The sequence below is a fragment of the Micropterus salmoides genome, unplaced genomic scaffold, assembly GCF_014851395.1.
Source record: "Micropterus salmoides isolate LMB-PRFRI ecotype aquatic unplaced genomic scaffold, ASM1485139v1 Ms_hic_scaffold_20, whole genome shotgun sequence".
Lineage (NCBI taxonomy): Eukaryota > Metazoa > Chordata > Actinopteri > Centrarchiformes > Centrarchidae > Micropterus > Micropterus salmoides.
In genome coordinates, this window is record NW_024041151.1 from 31,470,977 (window position 1) to 31,492,966 (window position 21,990).

Here is a 21,990-nt window from a genome sequence, read left to right on the forward strand (position 1 = left end):
ATGCCCCAAGGTGGCGCTGTGTAAAAAGAAATCTCTGTTTCTCTATAACCACAACTCAGATGGACATGAAACTTGGAGGAATTATTCAGGATGGTCTCCTGACTCAAGGGACCAAAGTTGACCGTAATATGCAGATTAAAGACAAACTTGGGACAATTGTTCTCCATGGGCCGCTGATGACTCCCTCGTCATCTGTGGGGCGCCAGGGTCGACTCACAACAGGTGGATTGGACACCTTTTACAACTGATTACAGTTCTAGTTTATAAATGTTTTTGTTTGGTCATTTTTGTACACATTAACAAGTTAATATAAAATGTAGCTCTGATACAAAGCACCATGAAAAAGTCATTTAATTGTGTAAAAAGGCACATTTAGAGGACACAAAGCAAAGAGTAGAATGTTCTTTCCACGCTGACTTCACCAGGTTACTCTGTTAGCATCCTGTTTTTACTCATGTGCCAAAATGTGTTTTTATCTAATGAGTGCATACATACAGCACAACCTCAATGGTGCGCAAACATTTTGCAATAAAACAACCAAGAATCAAGGACTGTGATACTATAATTTAGTTTAACTAACATATATCTAAATGGATTTAGAAAATTATATATATATGCTTTTGAAATGTTTGAAATTGTCAGATAGTACAAAGTACAATTTATAGTGTTCCAGTTAATAGTACGGAATTTCACACATCCTCCCAGTCTAGTATTCATGACTCTACTGAATTTTGGATTGGGTCTCGTTTAAAAAAAAAAAAAAAAAAAAAAAACTGAATTCATGCCATTAAGGTTTGGATCTGTGACAACCTCTAGGACATAGAATACAAGTGGGACACAGTCTTTATCATGGTCTCTACAATTACCATAATCATTCATTAAACAAGAAAACTAAACATTACTACAGTATGTGTTATGGTTGTTGATATTAATATACATGATAATAGCCACTGACTGATCATCTTGTCACCCGCCTTGAAAGAAGCCTGAGGTGGCAACAAAGTATTGATTTGATATTTGATGGCCTTCCAGTAAAAAGGCTGACACGCTGGAATGTCAGTAAACATCTGTGAGCACAAATATCAGTTTCTTTAAAGAAAGCATTTGGCTTTGCCCCACAAGGACAGGTGGAGGATGGATGGGGAGCTACCAGGAACTTTGCTGTCCCATCAGTTCATTTATTGCCCCAATGTGTCTCCACCTCTTCAGCATGTGACAGAAGCTGGAACCCTTCAAACTCACAGGGTCCTGGGTGGCAGCTGCTGTTTGTAGATTCCAGCCAGAGCTTTGGTAGCACTCTGGATCATCTGGCGTTGAGTCATTCCCGTCACGGCCTGATGCCAGTCTGTTCTGTAGATGTTTGGCATGCTGCGCTCCAGGACCTCACCCACTGTAACAATCAGACCTGACCAGCGCAGGTTATAGTCAGGAGGAGTCAGGGACTGAGCCTGCACAGGGGAAGGTTACAAAAACAGCTTTATAAGTTGCTGGAGGTTTCCAAGGGAGTAACACTAATTAAAGTTTAAGGCTGAAACTCACATTTATCAATAAATAACAATAAACCAAGCTGCATTCACAGTGGCTGAAAACTGAAGTGGCTAAAAATAAATACAGGTTTTCGCAAACTTGCTTTGCAATGCACAAGTAATCTGATTCACAGGCGCATTATATATATATATATATATATATATATAAAAGCTGCAACAGGAAGCAGCCCATTGGTTCATTTTCCATACTGACTCTGGGCCATCAAGATGGATGTCACCAAATGTGCCAAAATAACTGATATGTTAGTGGAGTGGCTTAACAGGAACCTGTAGGGAGGGAGCAGGGACGCAAGGTGTGTGCCATGCCATAATGACGAGAATGATGATTACTTCAATGCTGGTGAACTCAGTCAACTCTGTGAGCTTTTTTTGTTATTTATTTTTAATAAAGATGCAAAGATTTCAAACCAACTTATTTTACATTTTCATTATGGGGTTTTTTTTGTATAGTTTTGAGGAAAATAATTTCATCCATTTTGGAATAAGGCTGTAACACAACAAAATGTGGAAAAAGTGAAGCGCTGTGAATACTTTCAGGACGCACTGTAAACTTTGTGCTTGTGCTGTGTTCTTCTGTTGGCAGTTAACACAACAATAAGTAAAACAACAGGGACCAGCCAACTCACTACCTTGAATTTATTCTTTCAGGTGGGTAAATGTCACATAAGCATCCCGTTTGACAGTAATCTAGATATTCTAATTAGTGTATAGTTAGAAATTTTATTATATGTAGTAAGTAGTCATTTGTGGTATTTGCACTAGCTAGGTATCCTAACGGCATGAGTCAGCACTAGTTTGCTGTTTTCGATGAGTTGTCCAATTTCACCTGTCAAAACATGTCAAAAGTAGTCGGATGTAACGTTGCCCGACTTCACTGATACATACAGGTGCTGGTCATATAATTACAATATCATCAAAAAGTTGATTTATTTCAGTAATTCCATTCAAAAAGTGAAACTTGTATAATCTATACATTCATTCCACACAGACTGATATATTTCAAGTGTTCATTCCTTTTAATTTTGATGATTACAACTGACAACTAATGAAACCCCAAAATCAGTATCTCAGAAAATTAGAATATTGTGAAAAGGTTCAATATTGAAGACACCTGGTGCCACACTCTAATCAGCTGATTAACTCAAAACACATGCAAAGGCCTTTAAATGGTCTCTCAGTCTAGTTCTGTAGGCTACACAATCATGGGGAAGACTGCTGACCTGACAGCTGTCCAAAAGACGACCATTGACACCTTGCACAAGGAGGGCAAGTCACAAAAGGTCATTGCTAAAGAGGCTGGCTGTTCACAGAGCTCCAAGCACATCAATAGAGAGGCGAAGGGAAGAAAAAGATGTGGTAGAAAAAAGTGTACAAGCAATAGGGATAACCGCACCCTGGAGAGGATTGTGAAACAAAACCCATTCAAAAATGTGGGGGAGATACACAAAGAGTGGACTGCAGCTGGAGTCAGTGATTCAAGAACCACCACGCACAGACGTATGCAAGACATGGGTTTCAGCTGTCACATTCCTTGTGTCAAGCCACTCTTGAACAAGACACAGTGTCAGAAGCGTCTCGCCTGGGCTAAAGACAAAAAGGACTGGACTGCTGCTGAGTGGTCCAAAATTATGTTCTCTGATGAAAGTAAATTTTGCATTTCCTTTGGAAATCAAGGTCCCAGAGTCTGGAGGAACAGAGGAGAGGCACAGAATCCACGTTGCTTGAAGTCCAGTGTAAAGTTTCCACAGTCAGTGATGGTTTGGGGTGCCATGTCATCTGCTGGTGTTGGTCCACTGTGTTTTCTGAGGTCCAAGGTCAACACAGCTGTCTACCAGGAAGTTTTAGAGCACTTCATGCTTCCTGCTGCTGACCAACTTTATGGAGATGCAGATTTCATTTTCCAACAGGAATTGGCACCTGCACACAGTGCCAAAGCTACCAGTACCTTGTTTAAGGACCATGGTATCCCTGTTCTTAATTGGCCAGCAAACTGGCCTGACCTTAACCCTATAGAAAATCTATGGGGTATTGTGAAGAGGAAGATGCGATACGCCAGACCCAACAATGCAGAAGAGCTGAAGGCCACTATCAGAGAAACCTGGGCTCTCATAACACCTGAGCAGTGCCACAGACTGATGGACTCCATGCCACGCCACATTGCTGCAGTAATTCAGGCAAAACGAGCCCCAACTAAGTATTGAGTGCTGTACATGCTCATACTTTTCATGTTCATACTTTTCAGTTGGCCAACATTTCTAAAAATCCTTTTGTAGTGTTCTTAAGTAATATTCTAATTTTCGGAGATACTGAATTTGGGATTTTCATTAGTTGTCAGTTTTAATCATCACAATTAAATGAAATAAACATTTGAAATATATCAGTCTGTGTGTAATGAATTAATATAATATCCAAGTTTCACTTTGTGAATGGAATTACTGAAATAAATCAACTTTTTGATGATATTCTAATTATGACCAGCACTTGTATGTGGATGTAGGATTTATTGTGTTTTTATTTATCAGTTATTTTTTTTATTTGTTATATCAAGACATTTAGCTAATAGAATGTAATTAGAGCCAGACCCTAGACCGTTGATTAGCAGCAGTAATATGAAAAAAAAAGAGGATAAATGAGAGAGATTTATCTTCTCTCTCTCTAACTTAGAGTCGCCATTGTAAATAAGAACTTGTTGTTAATGACTTGCCTGTAAAAATAAATAATAATTGTTTTGTGACTAAAGCAGGCCTATGAGGTGTTAATTGTTTTATACTAGTAGTGATAGGAATTGTAATTGTATAGTTGTAGATAACAGAGTGATTGATAAATCGAAATATTTCGAGATATATATATATAGTTCTTACTATATTGTGATATTCTAATTATATATTTATATTGTCATTTGTATTGTTCCAACTAAGTTCAGTTGGCAACACCACAATAAGTAAAACAACTGAGGACCAGCCAACTCCCTACCATTTATTTATTTGTAAATTATTTGTAAAATATGTCACCCCTCGAGTCAGCTTGCACTCTATGGTTGAAAAGTGTTTCAGTCAATCCCAGTCAGCCGTGGTGGTCAACTCCACCCAAGATTCTTTTCATAATGTGGTTACAATAGTTAGTGATAAAATGCAGATGTCAATGTAGACATAAAACACAATTATATCATAGCTACTGATGAAATTACTTTTGAGGTATGACATGTTCCAAGTGTATGACCAAGTATAGCATAGTGAAACGGAGCCGTGTGTATATAGAAAAACTAAAGTCAATTCTGAGAATAATTATAAGTAAGCATGTAAGGAGCTTAGCTAATAGGGATAGCTATGTTAACGTTAGAATACAGCCGAGTCGTCAAGGTCAGCACGCTAAAATAGCTGCTAGTCAATATCGATTGCACTGCCCCCTGGCGATCAGATTGCCAATAACATGGTTAGACGATATGAAAATAGAGAAGATCGCCCAAGCCCAACTGTTGGATAGTTTAATCAACAGCAATGCATCATATTATATAAGATCATGTTTGTAGTATCACTGTCCTTTGAGAACCAGCTCGTTTATCCAAGAGTGCTTAATTTATTTTAAGTAGAAGTAAGAATTTCCGGAGATATGTTGTGTATACATGATTGTTACAAGATGCAGTGGAGTATGAGAATATAGTTGCATAAAAGGGAAGTACTAAAGCACAAATTCATCAGAAAAGTTTCCTTTTTGGTTAGACACTAATCAGATGTCGGAAAGGTGTTGCAGGTTCTGAAGCTTTTCGACCATCCCATGAAACATAGTGGCACCTTCACTCAATTCTCATAACTTGAACATTCGTCTCAAAATCTTTAGATTTTTTTTTCTTGACATCTCAGATTTTCCATTAATATGAAGTACAACTTTTTTTTCTTGAAATAAATCTTTAAGTTTGATAACATTACAATTTTTTCTCAAAGTATTTAAACTTTATCCTTGAAACCTTAATCAGCGGGCCTCATACAGTCCCCTCCAAAAGTATTGGAACAGTAAGGCAAATCCCTTTGTTTTTGTTGTTCACTGAAGACATTTGGGTTTAAGATCAAAAGATGAGTATGAGACCAGAGTTCAGAATTTCAGCTCTCATTTCCTGGTATTCACATCTAGATGTGTTAAACAACTCAGGACATATCACCGTTTGTATTAGACCACAGCATTCTTAGGTGAGCAAAAGTAATGGAACAAATAATCTTAAAGTAAATCATTTAAAATTTGGTGGCATAACCCTTGCTTGCAATAACTGTCTCAAGCCTGCGACCCATCAACATCACCAAACTGTTGCATTCTTCATTTGTGATGCTATTCCAGGCTTTTACCGCAGCTTCTTTCAGTTCTTGTTGGTTTCGGGGTGTTTCTCCCTTCAGTCTCCTCTTAAGGAGCTGAAATGCAGCTCTGCTGGGTTAAGGTCAGGTGATTGACTTGGCCAGTCTAAAACCTTCCACTTTTTCCCCTGATGAAGTCCTTTGTTTTGTTGGCAGTGTGCTTTGGCTCATTGTCCTGCTGCATGATAAACTTCCTCCCCATTAGTTTCAATTCATTTCTCCGTAAATCGGCAGACAAAATGTTTCTGTCCACTTCTGAATTCATTCTGCTGCTACCACCATCAGTTCCATCATCAATAAATATTAATGAGCCTGTTCCAGAAGCAGCCATGCAAGCCCAAGCCATGACATTACTCCACCAGGCTTCACAGATGAGCTTGTATGCTTCGGCTCATTAGCAGTTCCTTTCTTTCTCCACACTTTGGCCTTTCCATCACTTTGCTAGAGATTAATCTTGGTCCAGAACTTTTGCATCTCATCTCTGTACTTCTTTGCAAATTTCAATCTGGCCTTCCGTTTCTTCCTGCTGATGAGTGGTTTGCATCTTGTGGTGTGGCCTCTATATTTCTGCTCTCTGAGTCTTCTTCCAACAGTGGATTGTGATACCTTCACTCTGCACTGTGGAGGTCGTTGCTGATGTCACTTCTTGATGTTTTGGGGGTTTTCTTCACAGCTCTCACCATATTTCTGCCGAACTGTTGGACGTCTGTTGCTCAGTACACCAGTAGTTTCTTTCTTTTAAATTGTTGTGCTTGCTATGCCCAATGTTTGTCCAATGGCTCTGGTCGATTTTCCTTCTTTTCTCAGCTTGACAATGGCTTGCTTTTCTCCCATAGACAGCTCTCTGGTCTTCTTTAACAGGAAATACAGTCTTTATAGGTTGAACCAAGGATGAAAACTTAGTCTAGTCATGCAGAGCTGTTCAATGTTTGGACAATCAACCTAAAAGGCAACACCGGCAACAAGAAACATCTGTCAGACACATGTTCCAATAGTTTTGCTCACTTGAAAAATGGGTGGGTTCAAACAAAGGGTGGTATGTCCTGAGTTGTACCAGGAAATGAGAGCTGAAATTCTGAATTCTTGTCTCATACTCATCTTTTGATCTTACCCAAAATATGTCTATGTTGTTTTGATTGATGATTTTATTTTATTATTATTTTATTATTGTGTTATGGTAATTTTGTGAGTACGCACATCATGAGCAATGTACAATCCTGAGTCAAATTCCTCGTATGTGTACACATACCTGGCAATAAAGCTGATTTTGAAATGTCTTCAGTGAAAAAACAAAGGAATTTGCCTTACCGTTCCAATACTTTTGGAGGGGAATGTACTCTGTGGTAAAGATGAACGTGTCACTTGTGCAGTTTGCAGTTGCTAATTTGTACCTGTTGGACGCTATCTAGAGCCAGAGGAGTTGCCTGAGTGAAGACCTCAATGCGGATACTGTGACCAGGGTCCTCCAGGATCAAACAGCCTATGTCAAACCACCTGGGGACAACAAAAACAATTATTATTACACACACACACACACACACACACACACACACACACACACACACACACACACACACACACACACACACACACACACACACACACCTGATTATATACATGGACAATTCAGATGAGTGCCTGGAGAGACAATCATTTATTACCAATCCTTAAACTTCTCTCTGAGAAGTCCGTATTTTCCCATGTAAACAGCACTGTAATGTGATGTAGTTCATTACACTACCAAAAACTATAGCCCCCAAAATCCAGAGGCAATGTTTATTGCAGGGTTATAGAATTAGATTGTATTCCACTGAATACTCATCAGTGAGTGTGAAAAACTTAAAGATGTGTGTGGAATTAGTAGTTTAAATAAGAAAAAGCTTTGGGTCTCAGTGTGTGCTGGTCAAAGGTTTTTTTTCTTACTTGTCAGGAAAGAGTTCAGCAATGAAGTTTTCCAAAGAGACTACTGGCTGCTTCTCATGGATCACACCAGCTCGACGCAGGCTGTCAATGCGCTCCTGAGCCCCCTGCAAGCAAGCACACAAACACACACACACACACACACCAAATTAAGTTTCTGCTGATCAGTAGTTTGCCACTTTTCTAGTTCCAACTTGTCAAATGTGAAGATTTGCTGTAGAACTGCAGCAGTATCTCCGTTTGCTGTCTTTAAAATTAAGATGTACATTTGCCAAACCAACCACTTAGTCCTCATCCTTGAAGACTCTCCTGTAAAACCACAACAAATTGTTTGACATTTAAGGCTACAGATGAGGCATACAGCTCACATTTGTATGGCGTATTGTCATTTCCCCTCCTCTTTTACAGTGCAAGACACTATTCTCTAAGTTTTTCAGTAGCAAGGACCCAGTGGCTGACAGTCTGAAACGGAGCTAGGTGTATTCAGATGGAGCAGATGAGACTGTCTGGTGCTGATCAAAGCAATGACAAAGGGGAGCCACGGGTGACATAGCAACACACACCAGAGCTGTGTACAGCACCAGTCACAGGAAAGTGCAGTCTTTCATTACTAACTGTAGACTATGATATAGAATGTCAGGAAAAGCTAAAACATTGGCTTTTGTCTCTTATCCGGTTACCAGTGCTCATGTGTTTCTGGTAGTATTTTTGTTTTTTCACTGCTCTAGCTAAGCTGGGTTAATTTTGTTAGATTGGCTAATTATCCACTATACATTTAATCTTAGAGTAGTTCTGCTCATAGCTTTCCCCTTTTAGTGACTCCAATAGTTCCCACACATCGTACTTTAGCTTAGCAGCTAGTGATGGATTCTCTAAGGCATGTCACATGCCTCTAGTGAGAGATATCCACCAATGTGTCCCTGAGCATGACACTTAACCCCTAGTTGCTCCAGAGGCGGCAACCTCTGACATACTTAGCAATTTTAAGTCGCTTTGGATAAAAAGCTTAAGCTGAAAACAAAATGAATGTATGTATGGGGAGTCCATAGTTCTATTTCATTCTTCCTGACCGCCAGACGGCGATGCTTTAGCACTTGATGTCTCCATCTTGCATTTGCGCAGGTCGAGTCATTATACCAACAAAGTCACCTGTGACCATGCGATGATGTAGGGCACACGCCCCAGTATAAAACCCTCACATCATCACGCAATCTGTTCCTTCAATCTTCTCGAATTGAGGAAAACACACAGGTCAATTCGGCTCGTCGCTTTTAGCCTTGTAACTTGAGGGTTGGTGCTTCGTGTTCACGTCCACCAGAGGCTGCGATCAACTGTTTTATTTTCGGTTGCAAACTTTTCACACTCGGACGGACAGCGATGGTCTCGCCGTTGAGGTTCGTGTTGAATAAATTATCGCTAGACAGGCAAGTAGGCTAGTGTTACATACGGACGTCTAGCCTTTATTGTTAATTGCTCATTTTTGATGTTCATGCAGTATCTTAAAACTGTGGTGTTTCCGCTTCTTTGCTGTGTTGCATGATCCGTTGCCTTGTAAACTCCCTGCTCTCGGGGGGATATTACATGGCTAATTTATGTCAAGTTACTGGGGTAGAAGCGTTGTTAAGTTAATTTCTTAGGCAGTGCTGGAAGTGCACTGCTACTACTAGTGTCGGTAGTTGTGTGAAGGACAGCGGCACCGCGCTTCCGCGGGGCCGACTGGAATTTTTGTTCAGCTCAAACTTGCTAGCAGCATACTGTGGCTGTATATTACTTTTGTGCGCTACCCTTTTTTGTAAGGTCAGCTTACAGCGGGTTTCGCCCAATCCTGGACCTGAGGGGGCTGAACAAGTTTTTAAAGGGGCTTCCATTCCGAATGTTACGGATGGCAGATGTTATCCAGTCAGTGACGTGGGGGGCCTGGTTTGTGTCAATAGACCTCAAGGATGCCCATTTTCACGTGCCTATTGCACCACACCACAGGCAATTGAGGTTTGCCTTTCGAGGACAGGCTTACCAATTCAAGTTGATGCCATTCGGTTTCTCACTGGCCCTTGTGTATTCACGAGGTGCATGGTAGCCGCCCTTTCCCCAATGCAAGCCGCAGGGTTGACTATCTTGCCTTACCTGGACGATTGGCTAATCATTTCCCCGACTGCAGAGCAGGTGGTCAGGGATGCCGATACACTCCTTGGCCATGTGAACCAGCTGGGCCTTACGGTGAACTACACAAAGAGCAATCTCACACCCAGTCAGAGGGTAAATTACCTGGGTATGGCACTCGACTCTCAGTCAATGACAGCCTACCTTACCTCAAAGAGGTTACAGGATATCCAGCAGCTTATAGGTTGCTTTCAGAGGGGCAGGGTTTTGAAATATGGCCTTTATCTCAGGCTGCTGGGCATGCTGACGGCGGCGTCCATGGTTGTCCCTTTGGATCTTCTGTTCTTACGCCCCCTTCAAATCTGGATCAATGGTCTCCACTTGGATCCCAAGTGGCACAGGGGCAGGGGCGTCAGAGTGTCCAGCCTTTGTTGCTGGGCCTTGGCGCCCTGGCGGAGAGAAGTGTATCTCGCCGAGGGGGTTCCTCTGGGAGTGATTCCCTGCCACAGGGAGGTTGTGGAGAAAGACGCCTCTTTGCGTCTGGCAACGCAGAACCATCAGTGGTCGAAGGAGAAGCCAGCAGAGGTTAGAGCACATAAATCCTCCACTCAGTCACTGTATGCTAATCGGTGGAAGCTTTTTTCTCCCAGTGGTGCAGGGAAAAGGGTGAGGTACCGGAGGACTGCTCAGTCACCAAACATTCTGTGTTTCCTGCAGTCGTTGTTGGACGGCTGCATGAATCTGGGCGAGAAGGTTCTGTAGGAACAAATTGCGTGATGACGTGAGGGTTGTACACAGGGGGTGCGCCCTATGTCATCACATGGTCACAGGTGATTTTGTTGATATAACTTTGTTGGTGTGTGAGAGAGAGAGAGATATATTGAGAAGTCATGTTTAAGACTTGCTGCTAAACAAAACGCTTGTTTTTGGTCCAAAAATTTGATAAACTTTTTATGAGGAAAATGCAAAAGAAGTGACCACAATACACCAGAGGAGAGAAAAAAAGAGGAAAAAGGAGACAAACAGAAAGAAGGAAAAGGATAGTTTGAAGAAGGAGCTCAGAAAACAGAGCTCAGAAACAGCATCAAGTTGAAGAAAAACAAACAAGGAGAGAACCAAAAAAAAATGAAAAAGAGGATAGAGGGACTCAAGCAAGTTACAGCAAACTACTAGACAATGAAATCAGTAAGTTTTTGCATTTATTACTATAAAACAAGTCCCAACTGAAACACTCAAGCTAATAGCTGACAAGCTAACACTGGACTGTGGTTACCAAGCAACGGGATCAAACCGCAGTACTGCGGTTTTAAACACAGAAGCTTGAAGATCAACAGGGACTGACTGATGATACACTCTAAAATGTCACTCAAAGTTTAATATTTTATTCATTTACCTACAACACTATTTTCCTCTTTTTTTTCCCTTTTCGTTTGTTACTAGAATTATTTTTTTAATATCTAGTTTACTATTATCCAGAATCCAGATTTTAATAGAGAGTTAAAAGACTGACATCATAGTTTTACAGGATGGTTTTACATGGTGCAGAGATGTTTCCACTGGTCGTCCTCACAGCTACACTGAGATTATTATACCATCAACAAAAAATCCCACAATAACCCAAGGCAGAGATTCAGGAGGCATGATTATATGGTGTAAATCAGAACTGAGCCAGTTATTAAAAAAGAAGAATTTTATATATGGTTGATTATTATTAAATTAACAAACAGATGATTTGTGCTGAGCAACATGTCTACATGTGTGCCATCTATATGCCTCCATCAGAATCCCCTTACTACAACCCAGATATTTTCTCCATTCTTGATGAGGAAGTTAACCATCATAAAACCATGGGAAATGTATTACTCTGTGGGGACTTGAACGCACAAACAGGGGAAAGAGCTGACACTATGAACACCCAGGGAGACAAACACTTACCTGGAAGCGCCTGCTTCCCCCTCCCTGAATGTCCTGCTAGAGAGAGCTTTGACAAGTTTACTAATACAAGCGGTATGCAGCTTTTACAGCTCTGCCGTACGCTGGATCTGTACATAGTCAACAGCAGGCTACGAGGGGACTCTCTGGGTCGCTACACTTATAGCTCAGCTCTTGGCAGTAGTACGGTAGATTATTTCATTACAGATCCAGATCCAATGTCTCTCAGAGCTTTCACAGTCAGCCCCCTCACACCACAGCAAAATCACTATCTATCTGAAAAGGGCTCAGTCTAAGAGCACAAACTCATACAGATGGACCCAGACAGCATGGGGGCGTACCAAAAGGCACTGGAAAATCAAAACATACATGATTTAACTCATTTATTTCTAACTGAAACATTTCCCCAGAATAATTCTGGTGTATATTCAGCTGTGGACAAAATCAATTCAATATTTCACCATTTGGCTTCATTGTCTAATTTGAAAGCCACCAAACCCTCAACAAATGAACAATAACAAATGGTTTGACACTGAATGCAAAAACCTGAGGAAAACTTTAAGGAAATTATCAAATGAAAAGCATAGGGACCCAGATAACCACAACATACGCTGTCAATATGAGGCCACTCTGAAACAATACAAGTACACCCTAAAAACTAAAAGAACAATACAGCAAGAACCAGCTCTGTGAAATTGAGGAATCCTTAGAGTCCAACCAGTTATGGGAGAAATGGAACAACCTAAACAAAACCCAGCAGGATGAATTGGCGATCCAAGATGGAAATACTTGGATTAATCACTTTAGTGAATTATACAGTATTAATAATAATAGTAATATTACAAAAAATGATGATCAGTACAAGATATTCACAAAATGGAAAACTCTGGAGGCGGTGATAAAAAAAACAACCAAAACCCTCTCGATTACCCTGTAACAGAACAAGAATTAACAGAAGTCACCCAGTCCCTGAAAGGAAAAAAGGCTTGTGTATTGATGGAATCCTCAACGAAATGATCAAATACTCAGACCATAAAATCAGATTGGCTATACTAAAACTATTCAATACTATTCTAGCAACTGGAACTTTTCCAGACATCTGGAACAAAGGTTTATTAACCCCAATTCATAAATCCGGAAGTAAATATGACCCAAATAACTACAGAGGAATATGTGTATCCAGTAACCTGGGAAAAATATTCTGCAACGTCATTAATAAACAACTTGTCAACTTTGTTGACAACCACAATAGTCTGCATAAATGCCAAATTGTTTTTTTGCCAAATTGCCGCACAACGGACCATATATTTACCCTCCAGACTCTAACTGATCAAGAATTAAACATTAAGAAAAGGTATATGCCTGTTTTGTTGACTTCTCTTCAATCTATATATCACTGAATTAGCAAACCAATTAGAGAGTTCCACGGCACCTGGCCTCATCCTGAACAGCACAGATCAGAGGTCTTCTGTATGCAGATGACTTAGTGTTGCTCTCACCTACTAAAGGTTTGCAGCAGCACATTAACCTCCTGCAGAGATTCTGTCAGACCAGGGCCCTGACAGCGCATTATCTTAGTCTTTGCTGTGTTTACTACTAAATCCTCCTCCACCACCCACAAACTTGTCTGCTGATACCTTTGCTGCCTTCTTCACAGGCAAAGTTGAGGCCATATCTAGCCAATTCTCTGATACACTCAAACTCAACCATTGTAGCAGTCCTACTACATCTTTTCCTCTGCCCTCCCAGGTCAGTGGTTGTTCACTCTCCTCGTTTACTCCTCTCACAGAGAGCGAAGTATCAGAACTCTTGACCCATAGCTGTCCAACTACACGCCCACTGGACCCGATTCCTACGAATCTCCTCCAAGCCATATCTCCTACTGTGGTCCCGACAATCACTCATGTGATAAATACTTCTCTGGCTTCAGGAACCTTCCCGACCACTTTCAAAAGGGCTCGGGTTACACCCTTGCTCAAAAAGCCCTCACTTGACCCAACTCAAGTTGGGAACTATCGAGCAGTGTCTCTTCTACCTTTTTTATCCAAAACTATTGAACGGGCAGTATTCAAACAGGTCTCAGAATTCCTCTCACGGAATGACCTCCTAGATCCATATCAGTCTGGTTTTAAGAGTGCCCACTCTACTGAAACGGCTCTTCTGTCTGTAACAGAAGCCCTAAGGTCAGCTAAAGCTGCAGCCCAATCCTCGGTTCTTATCCTGCTTGACCTATCAACTGCCTTTGACACAATCAACCACAGGATCCTGCTATCCGCTCTCTCAGCAATGGGCATCTCGAGTAAAGTACTCCTGTGGTTCGAATCCTACCTCTCGGGGCGTTCCTACAATGTTTTGTGGCAAGGACAATTATCCTTCTCCCACTGCCTCTCCACAGGGGTGCCCCAAGGCTCAGTGCTAGGGCCCCTTCTCTTCTCAATTTACACCACCTCACTGGGGCCGATCATTCGCTCGCATGGCTTCTCTTACCACTGCTACGCAGACGACACGCAACTCTACCTATCCTTCCCGCCAGGCGATCCCACTGTCTCGGCGCGGATCACGGACTGTCTATCAGACATATCTGCATGGATGAAGGCTTGCCACCTTCAATTAAACCTCTTTCAGACTGAACTCTTGGTCATTCCAGCCAAGCAATCTATCCACCATAACATCAAACTACAAATTGACTCTGCAACCATCACTCCAGCCAAGGTGGTGAGAAACTTGGGTGTCATGATTGATGACCAGCTGTCCTTTACAGACCATGTTGCTGCTGTCTCTCGTTCATGCCGCTTTGCTCTATACAACATAAGGAAAATCAGGCCCTACCTCACTCAGTACGCCACCCAGCTTCTGGTACAGGCCATGGTTATCTCTCGCATCGACTACTGCAATGCCCTCCTAGCACGTCTTCCAACTTGTGCGGTGAAACCCTTACAAATGGTTCAGAACGCAGCAGCGTGTCTGGTTTTTGATCAGCCCAAAAGAACTCATGTCACTCCATTACTCAGTGACCTCCACTGGCTCCCCGTGGCCTCCAGAATCAAATTCAAGTCACTAATGCTTGCATACAGAGTGACTACTGGGTCTGCACCCATCTACCTAAACTCCATAATACAAACTTATGTTCCTTCTCGGCCGCTACGCTCCTCCAACGAACGCCGCTTGGCTCTGCCATCCCTTCACACAAAGCAATCACAGTCCCGGCTATTCTCATCTGTGACACCACGACGGTGGAACGAGCTACCACACGCCATCAGAGCAGGGGCGTTCCTCTCTAACTTCAAGAAGCTCTTGAAAACTCATCTCTTCCGAGAACACTTCCTCTTATAACACCTCTAACTCCTAACCCCTAACATGCACTTCCTGTGCTCTTCTTCTATCCCCTACAATGATCTTGTATAGATTGCACTTTTTGTTTTGATTGCACTTTTTGTTAACTCTTACTTCCTTCCCTAGGTATCTACCCCATTGATGTGATATGTACTGTGAGCTCTTACTAGTATTTATTGCTGCTCTTACTAGTATGTTTTGTCAGTTGTAGATCTGTAATTGATGCTATGTTGATGCTTGTATGTTGTTCCTCAAATGTAAGTCGCTTTGGATAAAAGCGTCTGCCAAATGAGTTAATGTAAATGTAAGATAATGATCTTTCAGAAACAATACAGAAATCAGGTTACACACAATTTCTATTTAGACGCCACTAAATTACAACACAGAAAAAAATAAACATACCTTGGCCTCAACATTACATATACAGGGAACTTCAACATGGCTGTGAAAGATCTGAGGGACAAAGCAAGGAGAGCTTTCTATGCAATAAAAAGAAACATTAAAATATATATTCCAATTGAAATCTGGCTTAATATTTTCCAATTTGTACTAGAATCAATAATTCTATATGGTAGCGAAATCTGGGGGCCAAAACTTAATAATGAATTTGACAAATGGGACAAAACAATCATAGAATCTTTCCATACTGAGTTCTGTAAGAGCATCTGCAGGTGCAGAGAAAAACACCAAATAACCTGTGCAGAGCTGAGCTCAGCTAATACCCCCTCTTACTGAAAATACAGAAAAGATCACTTAAATTTTACAATCACTTAAAATCAGTTAACCCCCAGACATACTGTTTCATCACAAAGCCCTAACATACCAGGAGCTGAAACCAGAGAAGAGTCCACTCAGCCAACTGGTCCTGAGGCTCTCTGCAGTAACAAGTCCCCAACAGCCTCAGGACAGAAACACCAACTCAAGCAGACCAAACCAAATTATCAGCAAGCAGAAAGAAAATATATTGAATACTGGAAAGAAACGACCAAAACACAAAGTAAATTACAATGTTATCTGACCCTAAAAAGAGAATTCACACTGGTAAAATTACCTGAGTACAATAAAATGTTCCAAACTAAGAAAAATGTTGACAACATACAGACTGAGTGAACACAGCCTGGCCATAGAAAAAGGTCGCCACAGACAGAGCTGGCTACCACAAGAGGAGAGACTCTGCTCCCAGTGTGACAGTGGACAGGTAGAGACAGAGCTGCACTTTCTAACCTCATGCCCTGAATATAAAACACTAAGACAAAAACACTTTGCAAACATTTCCCAAATGCGAAATAATTGCTGCAAAATATGTCTCCTCATGCCATAAAGTGAGGACAACCAGTGGAACCTCAGACTAACAAATAATTGTACAGATTTTCAAATTATTATTATTTTGATCGTTTGGTATTTTAGTAATTGTTTTGTTTTTACATTTGATACTGATTTCTTCTTTTTAAAAATTATTTTTTAATCAATTTTTTTTTTGTATATATATATATTTTTTTTGTTTTGTTTACACACACGCTTACTGTTTTATTTATTTATTTTTATACATACATACATACATACATACACACACACACACACACACACACACGCTTACTTCTTTATTTTATTTTTAATATAATTTTATTTTTTAAACACACACACATAACCCCATTTTCGGCGTCTATCTTCACCGTTTGTCCTAGAAACTTCGTTCCAACTTCAAAATGTACATCCTGTTCAGGAGATTTATGCTATTATCTGTAATGGTTGATTTTTTATATATATATATATTTATTTATTTATGTGCAAAAAAATGAATGGGTTTCAATGGGAGAACTTTCTACCAACCTACTCAACTTTAAGAGCTAAATGCTCCGGCATATGTGCAGCTACAGACTCATTTGAGCTGTAGGTTGCAGAAAAGATGTTGATCTTTCAAAGTTGAATTTGGCGTTTGCTAAAAAAATGTTTAGGAGCTATGCCCTTCCAAAGTGAAGGGTTTTACAGCTTCTAGCAGACTTTAGAACGTGTCATGTGATCACATTAGCGTGGGGAGAGGAGGATTTGGCAGACCAGAATTTTTTTTGTAAACTGCTGCCAGTCCTGTATATTTATCTCCATAAGCACAAAAAAAGGTACCAAAATGTAGCCAAATGCATTTTCTCCCTCAAAATGTCAAAATCCTGCTCAGTGGACGTTTAGTTTTTTTATCTCTGATCCTTAATTGATTGGAAAGTCTTAGTCATCTCTCCTTGTCACTAATTCTTTATCTTGCTGTATCATCCTCCCTGTTTGGAGTTTGGACACAAGATGTATATTTTTATGCTCAGCTACTCAAGCACTAACTAAAGTCCAAAATTATAGCTTTTAAGCAAATACACTTTTTGCATCAACAAAGGATCACATCACCTCAATACGAGCAAGCTTGCTGGTGGTGCAGTTGGTTAGACTGCAGGCCATGAATGCACTTTACCATCAACAAATGATCAAATTGTGGCTTCTTCAGATGTGTACCTCTATAGCTCGCTTGATCAGAGCACTCGTTTCTCAAGCATCTTTGTTCAGACCCAGGTTCAAATCCCACCTCTGGCAGCATTGATAAATGCTTCCAACTTCAAACACCTGTGTGGAGACTGTCTTGTAGTGGTCGGTTTTAAATGTGTATGTTGTTAGTCTTTCAAAATGAAGTAATTGTATATATGGAATAACAGTCGCTTTCTGTGTCTTCATGTTATTTTGCAACACTGGACTTAATACGTCACAGAAAATATAAGCGCAATCAAAACAGTGCTCTGCCACACATTTGTGGTCATAGATTGCCCTCTATTGGTGCTTTGAAGCATAACATGCATTCAGTTCACACTGACTTGCTGTGGTGTTTTTAAATTTGTATCATAGTCTTTCTAAATGCAATCATGTTAACCTGGATATCAATGTTTCCTTAAAATAGATAGAATAAATTTTTTTTCGACAACAGTGGACTGGACTTCAAATAAATCAGCGCTGGACGGGCCCTTGCATGTGAAGCATCACAAGTAGTGTTGCTCTGAAGTGTCACGTTCCTGAAACTGGTGTGCCACGAATGTTTGGTCATTGAGCGCCCTCTATTTGCTCTGGTTTTCATGTACATGAAATGCCTCTGAAACACCAACAAAGAAAGCTGAAATCAGTATTGAACCAGTGTGTCTCAGTAGTGCAGTGGTAAAATGTGCTTGCCCTGCCAACCTCAAGATCGGTGGTTCAAGTGCAGGGTATGACATGTTGACTTCGATACTGAACTGAAGAAATGGTTCTGCAAATACCTTTCATTTTTGACAGCCTTAACGTTCTTGAAAAAAAGTGCGTGACACTTCAGAACAACACTACCTGTCGCGCTTCACGTGCGAGGGCCCGTCCAACACTGATTCCTGCTTTAATATTTAACTGAATTAAAAAAGGTTTGAACCTGGGAATCGCCACTTGCTGCTATATTTTTAGGGCCTGAGCGCGAAAGCTGTTAGCTCGCATCTTTCTTTCTTTTTTTGCAAAGTAACCTCAATTTTGGGGGCCTAAACATACAACTTTGCACAAAATTCAGACACGGCGAAAAATTTCGTATTTTATGGGTTTCGCGCATGGGGTGGCAAAATGGCTCGTTAGCGCCCCCTACAGAGCAGCCCCCAGACTAGGTTTAACCTACGCGTACAAAATTTCTGTGGTACGTGTATCCAGACGTACAAAAAAGCCTCTTGGAGCCATTGCCTAAACCCAACAGGAAGCCATTTTGGATTTAATTTTATGGATTTAATTTTGGGTGATTTACACACTTTGTACTTTAACGAACTCCTCCTAGGGAATTCGTCCCATCGACTTAAACTTTTCGCTTGTCAAAGCGACCAAATCTTCGATTCTGGATGCCATGGGCACGCCCATTGACGAAAACTCACAGATAGCACAACTGTTCATCGTCAATGCCTTTAGAAGGCACAGCAGAGATTTCCGCCTGTAAACGGGGAAAGATCTTGTAAATTATTAAAAATGGCCGACTTCCTTTTGGTTTTAGGGTATGGCTCCAAGAGGTTTATTCTAGTCTAGAGATGATACATCGCCCCCCCATATTTTGTACAGCTAGGCAAAAAATACGGCGGGGGCTGCTTTGTTGACATTTTGCAGGGGGTGCTATTGAGCCAATCTTCCACAACCATGCCCCCAAACCATATCAGCCAATAAAAAACAATAGCATTCCAAGCAATGTGAAGACTAAAAATTAACACTATTATAAATATCTGTACCATTTTTCATTTAGTCTATAGCAACATTACCTTCACTGTGTGTACCTCTGTGTGTATATTGTGTAGGCTGCCTCCCTCCCCTCTCTCTCTCCTTACATCTCTCTCTCTCCTTACCTCTCTCTACCTCCACCTCTCTCTCTCTCCTTACCTCTCTCTACCTCCACCTCTCTCTCTCTCCTTACCTCTCTCTACCTCCACCTCTCTCTCTCTCCTTACCTCTCTCTACCTCCACCTCTCTCTCTCTCCTTACCTCTCTCTACCTCCACCTCTCTCTCTCTCCTTACCTCTCTCTCCCCCCCCTCCTAAAGGCCTCAAACACCTGTTAAAAATATTGAAAATGACGAGGAAGTGCAAAATGGCTGATTTCCTGTTGAGCAAAATCTCATCTCTCAAATGTGGACTTTGAAATAAGAGCAATAATCCCACCAAATCTCATGAAGATCAAAGAAACTTTTTCCAAATTCCACATTGTTTGTTTCATATTATATCATATTTCATATTTATATAAAAACTGGACAAAACTGGACATTACTTGGAGAAAAGAAAGCGAGGAGGTTGAACTACCTGGTGAGTTCAGAAAACGTGTCTGTAACTTTATTCCAGCTATCACTGTACTTTACTGTGACCCATAGCCCCGATCGATCCATACTCCATTCCGGAAAAAACATTTTAGAAGTTGTTGTCCTGCTGTCTTGCTGACAGACCTGACAAAGCATGAATTCATGTTTAACAAATCTGCATTATATTGTTGTTATTTCGGCATCAGTTTAATCTGTTTATTGCTATTTAATCACAGCAAAATGTTTACTTTGGGTTCATACAGTTGTAGCAATGGCGAGTTGTGTTTATTCATGTTAAAATCGCCTTCTCGCGTTTTGTGTGACCACTTGAAGTGAATGTACTCAGTCGAGGAAAGCGTCGCGAGGCGAAAATCTGCGGTTTGTTTGAAAGCACGATAAGGCTTAAACTCAGGGGTACTGGCACAAATTGAGCACTGGTTAAATCCATATTCTACGTGGCAATAGTTTGAGGATTTTCTGTCAGGATTTTGAGTGCATATTAGCACAGAGACAGCACTGGTGAAAAATACTAATGATCTTCATCTGATTGCATCAGACAAAGGATTTTTCTCTGTACTTGTCTTTTTAGATCTTAGTGCTATATTTGACACCACATCACAACCTATTATAGAGATTTGAACATTTAATTAGCCTTAAAAGAACCGCACTAAGCTGGTTTAAGTCCTATTTATTATTTATTTATTTGCCACTGTCACCAAGTGCCTGATTATGGTGGGAACTGTCGGGTCTCTGATTTTAATAATACAAAGTACAGTCTAGGCCTGCTCTATGAAAAGTGCAATGAGAACTTCTTTTATGAAGTGGCGCTATTTAAATAAAATTAAATTGAACTTTGTGTGAACTCGTTTGGCATATAACATGTTTATTAATATGTAAAAATCCTGCACTACAGCTTTAACAATACTTTTGTTTTCCCTAGTGCTCATGGCCTTTTCTCACAGAATTGGAAAGTCATGTAACACTATCAGAAATTGGCTTTAAAACGTGAGAAATACATTTTAAATTGTAGATTTTTTATACTATTAGTATTCACTGTATTTAATTTTAGGAAATAGGTTGCGGTTACAATGTTGTAACATCTTCAAAGTAAGCCAAAAGATTAACATTTTGTTTATTTTGTTGATTGAAGCGCCATGTTTACAATAGAAATTCTTCAGACATGTAGCTTAGGTGCAATATAAATACATTTCCAAACTCTCTTTGTCATCTCGGGATGCTAGAACTTCAGATGTAACTGCCATTTGTCTGTAATTAACATTTGCTGTTGTGTCTTTAAGGGTATTTAAGGAGGAAAAATTCTGCATGTCGAGAGAGCACTTTGTCCATCTCTCCGTGGCGACGTATAAAGGATTGATTCATCACATCTTTGACTCCGTACTTCTTTGGGAAGAAATTTTCTTTCACACATGTTGAAACAGTTCTGAGGGTTTTGGTCAGAACTGATGTATATGAAGAAAAAGTAAGATGAAACGTGATTGTGTAAAAATGTATAGGTCTAATACAGTAGTTCAGCCATTCTCTGTTACTTTAATTGAGGAAAAATAAAACTATTTGAAAAGCAGGTTGGAGATGCAGCAGTGAACTGACCTTGACACCGGCTGCATAGCCGACAGGCTGTGGGGCAATGTTAGATTGACCAGGCTCTCCAGTGACCATGGCCATCCCAAAAACCTCCTGGAAGGCATCTCTGACTGCCTCCACATTAGTCTCCTTATCTGAAGTCACTACAATGTCAATGTCTCCGCCAGACTCTAAAGAACAACAACACAGGGACATTTATTGAGGACTTTTGAAGGTTAAATCATCCTTTTTCATTATGAGGTGACAAGGAGAGAGCATGTTGACTTACTGATGTATGGAGCCATGCCAGGATCCAGAGTGGTGATCATGGACTCTACAGAGTGCTTGGTTTTGTCCAGGACTGTCTTTACAACAGGGTTACCTGCTACTCCCTGAGGACACACATAGTATTTGACATAAA

General features: G+C 40.6%; 1 protein-coding gene across 2 annotated transcripts in view; it reads right to left on the reverse strand.

Moving 5' to 3' along the window:
• Positions 1 to 333: 333 nt before the first annotated feature.
• Positions 334 to 21,990, reverse strand: part of prrc1 (proline-rich coiled-coil 1) — a 35,510-nt gene continuing 13,853 nt past the window's right edge. For both annotated transcript variants that reach the window (XM_038733441.1, XM_038733440.1), the window contains exons 5-9: positions 21,859 to 21,961; positions 21,597 to 21,760; positions 7,814 to 7,917; positions 7,282 to 7,384; positions 334 to 1,448 (exon numbers count right to left, since the gene is read on the reverse strand). In XM_038733441.1, the coding sequence (XP_038589369.1) occupies positions 1,239 to 1,448; positions 7,282 to 7,384; positions 7,814 to 7,917; positions 21,597 to 21,760; positions 21,859 to 21,961 (684 nt within the window). In that variant the 3' untranslated portion in view covers positions 334 to 1,238. The remainder of the gene's footprint in view (positions 1,449 to 7,281; positions 7,385 to 7,813; positions 7,918 to 21,596; positions 21,761 to 21,858; positions 21,962 to 21,990) is intronic.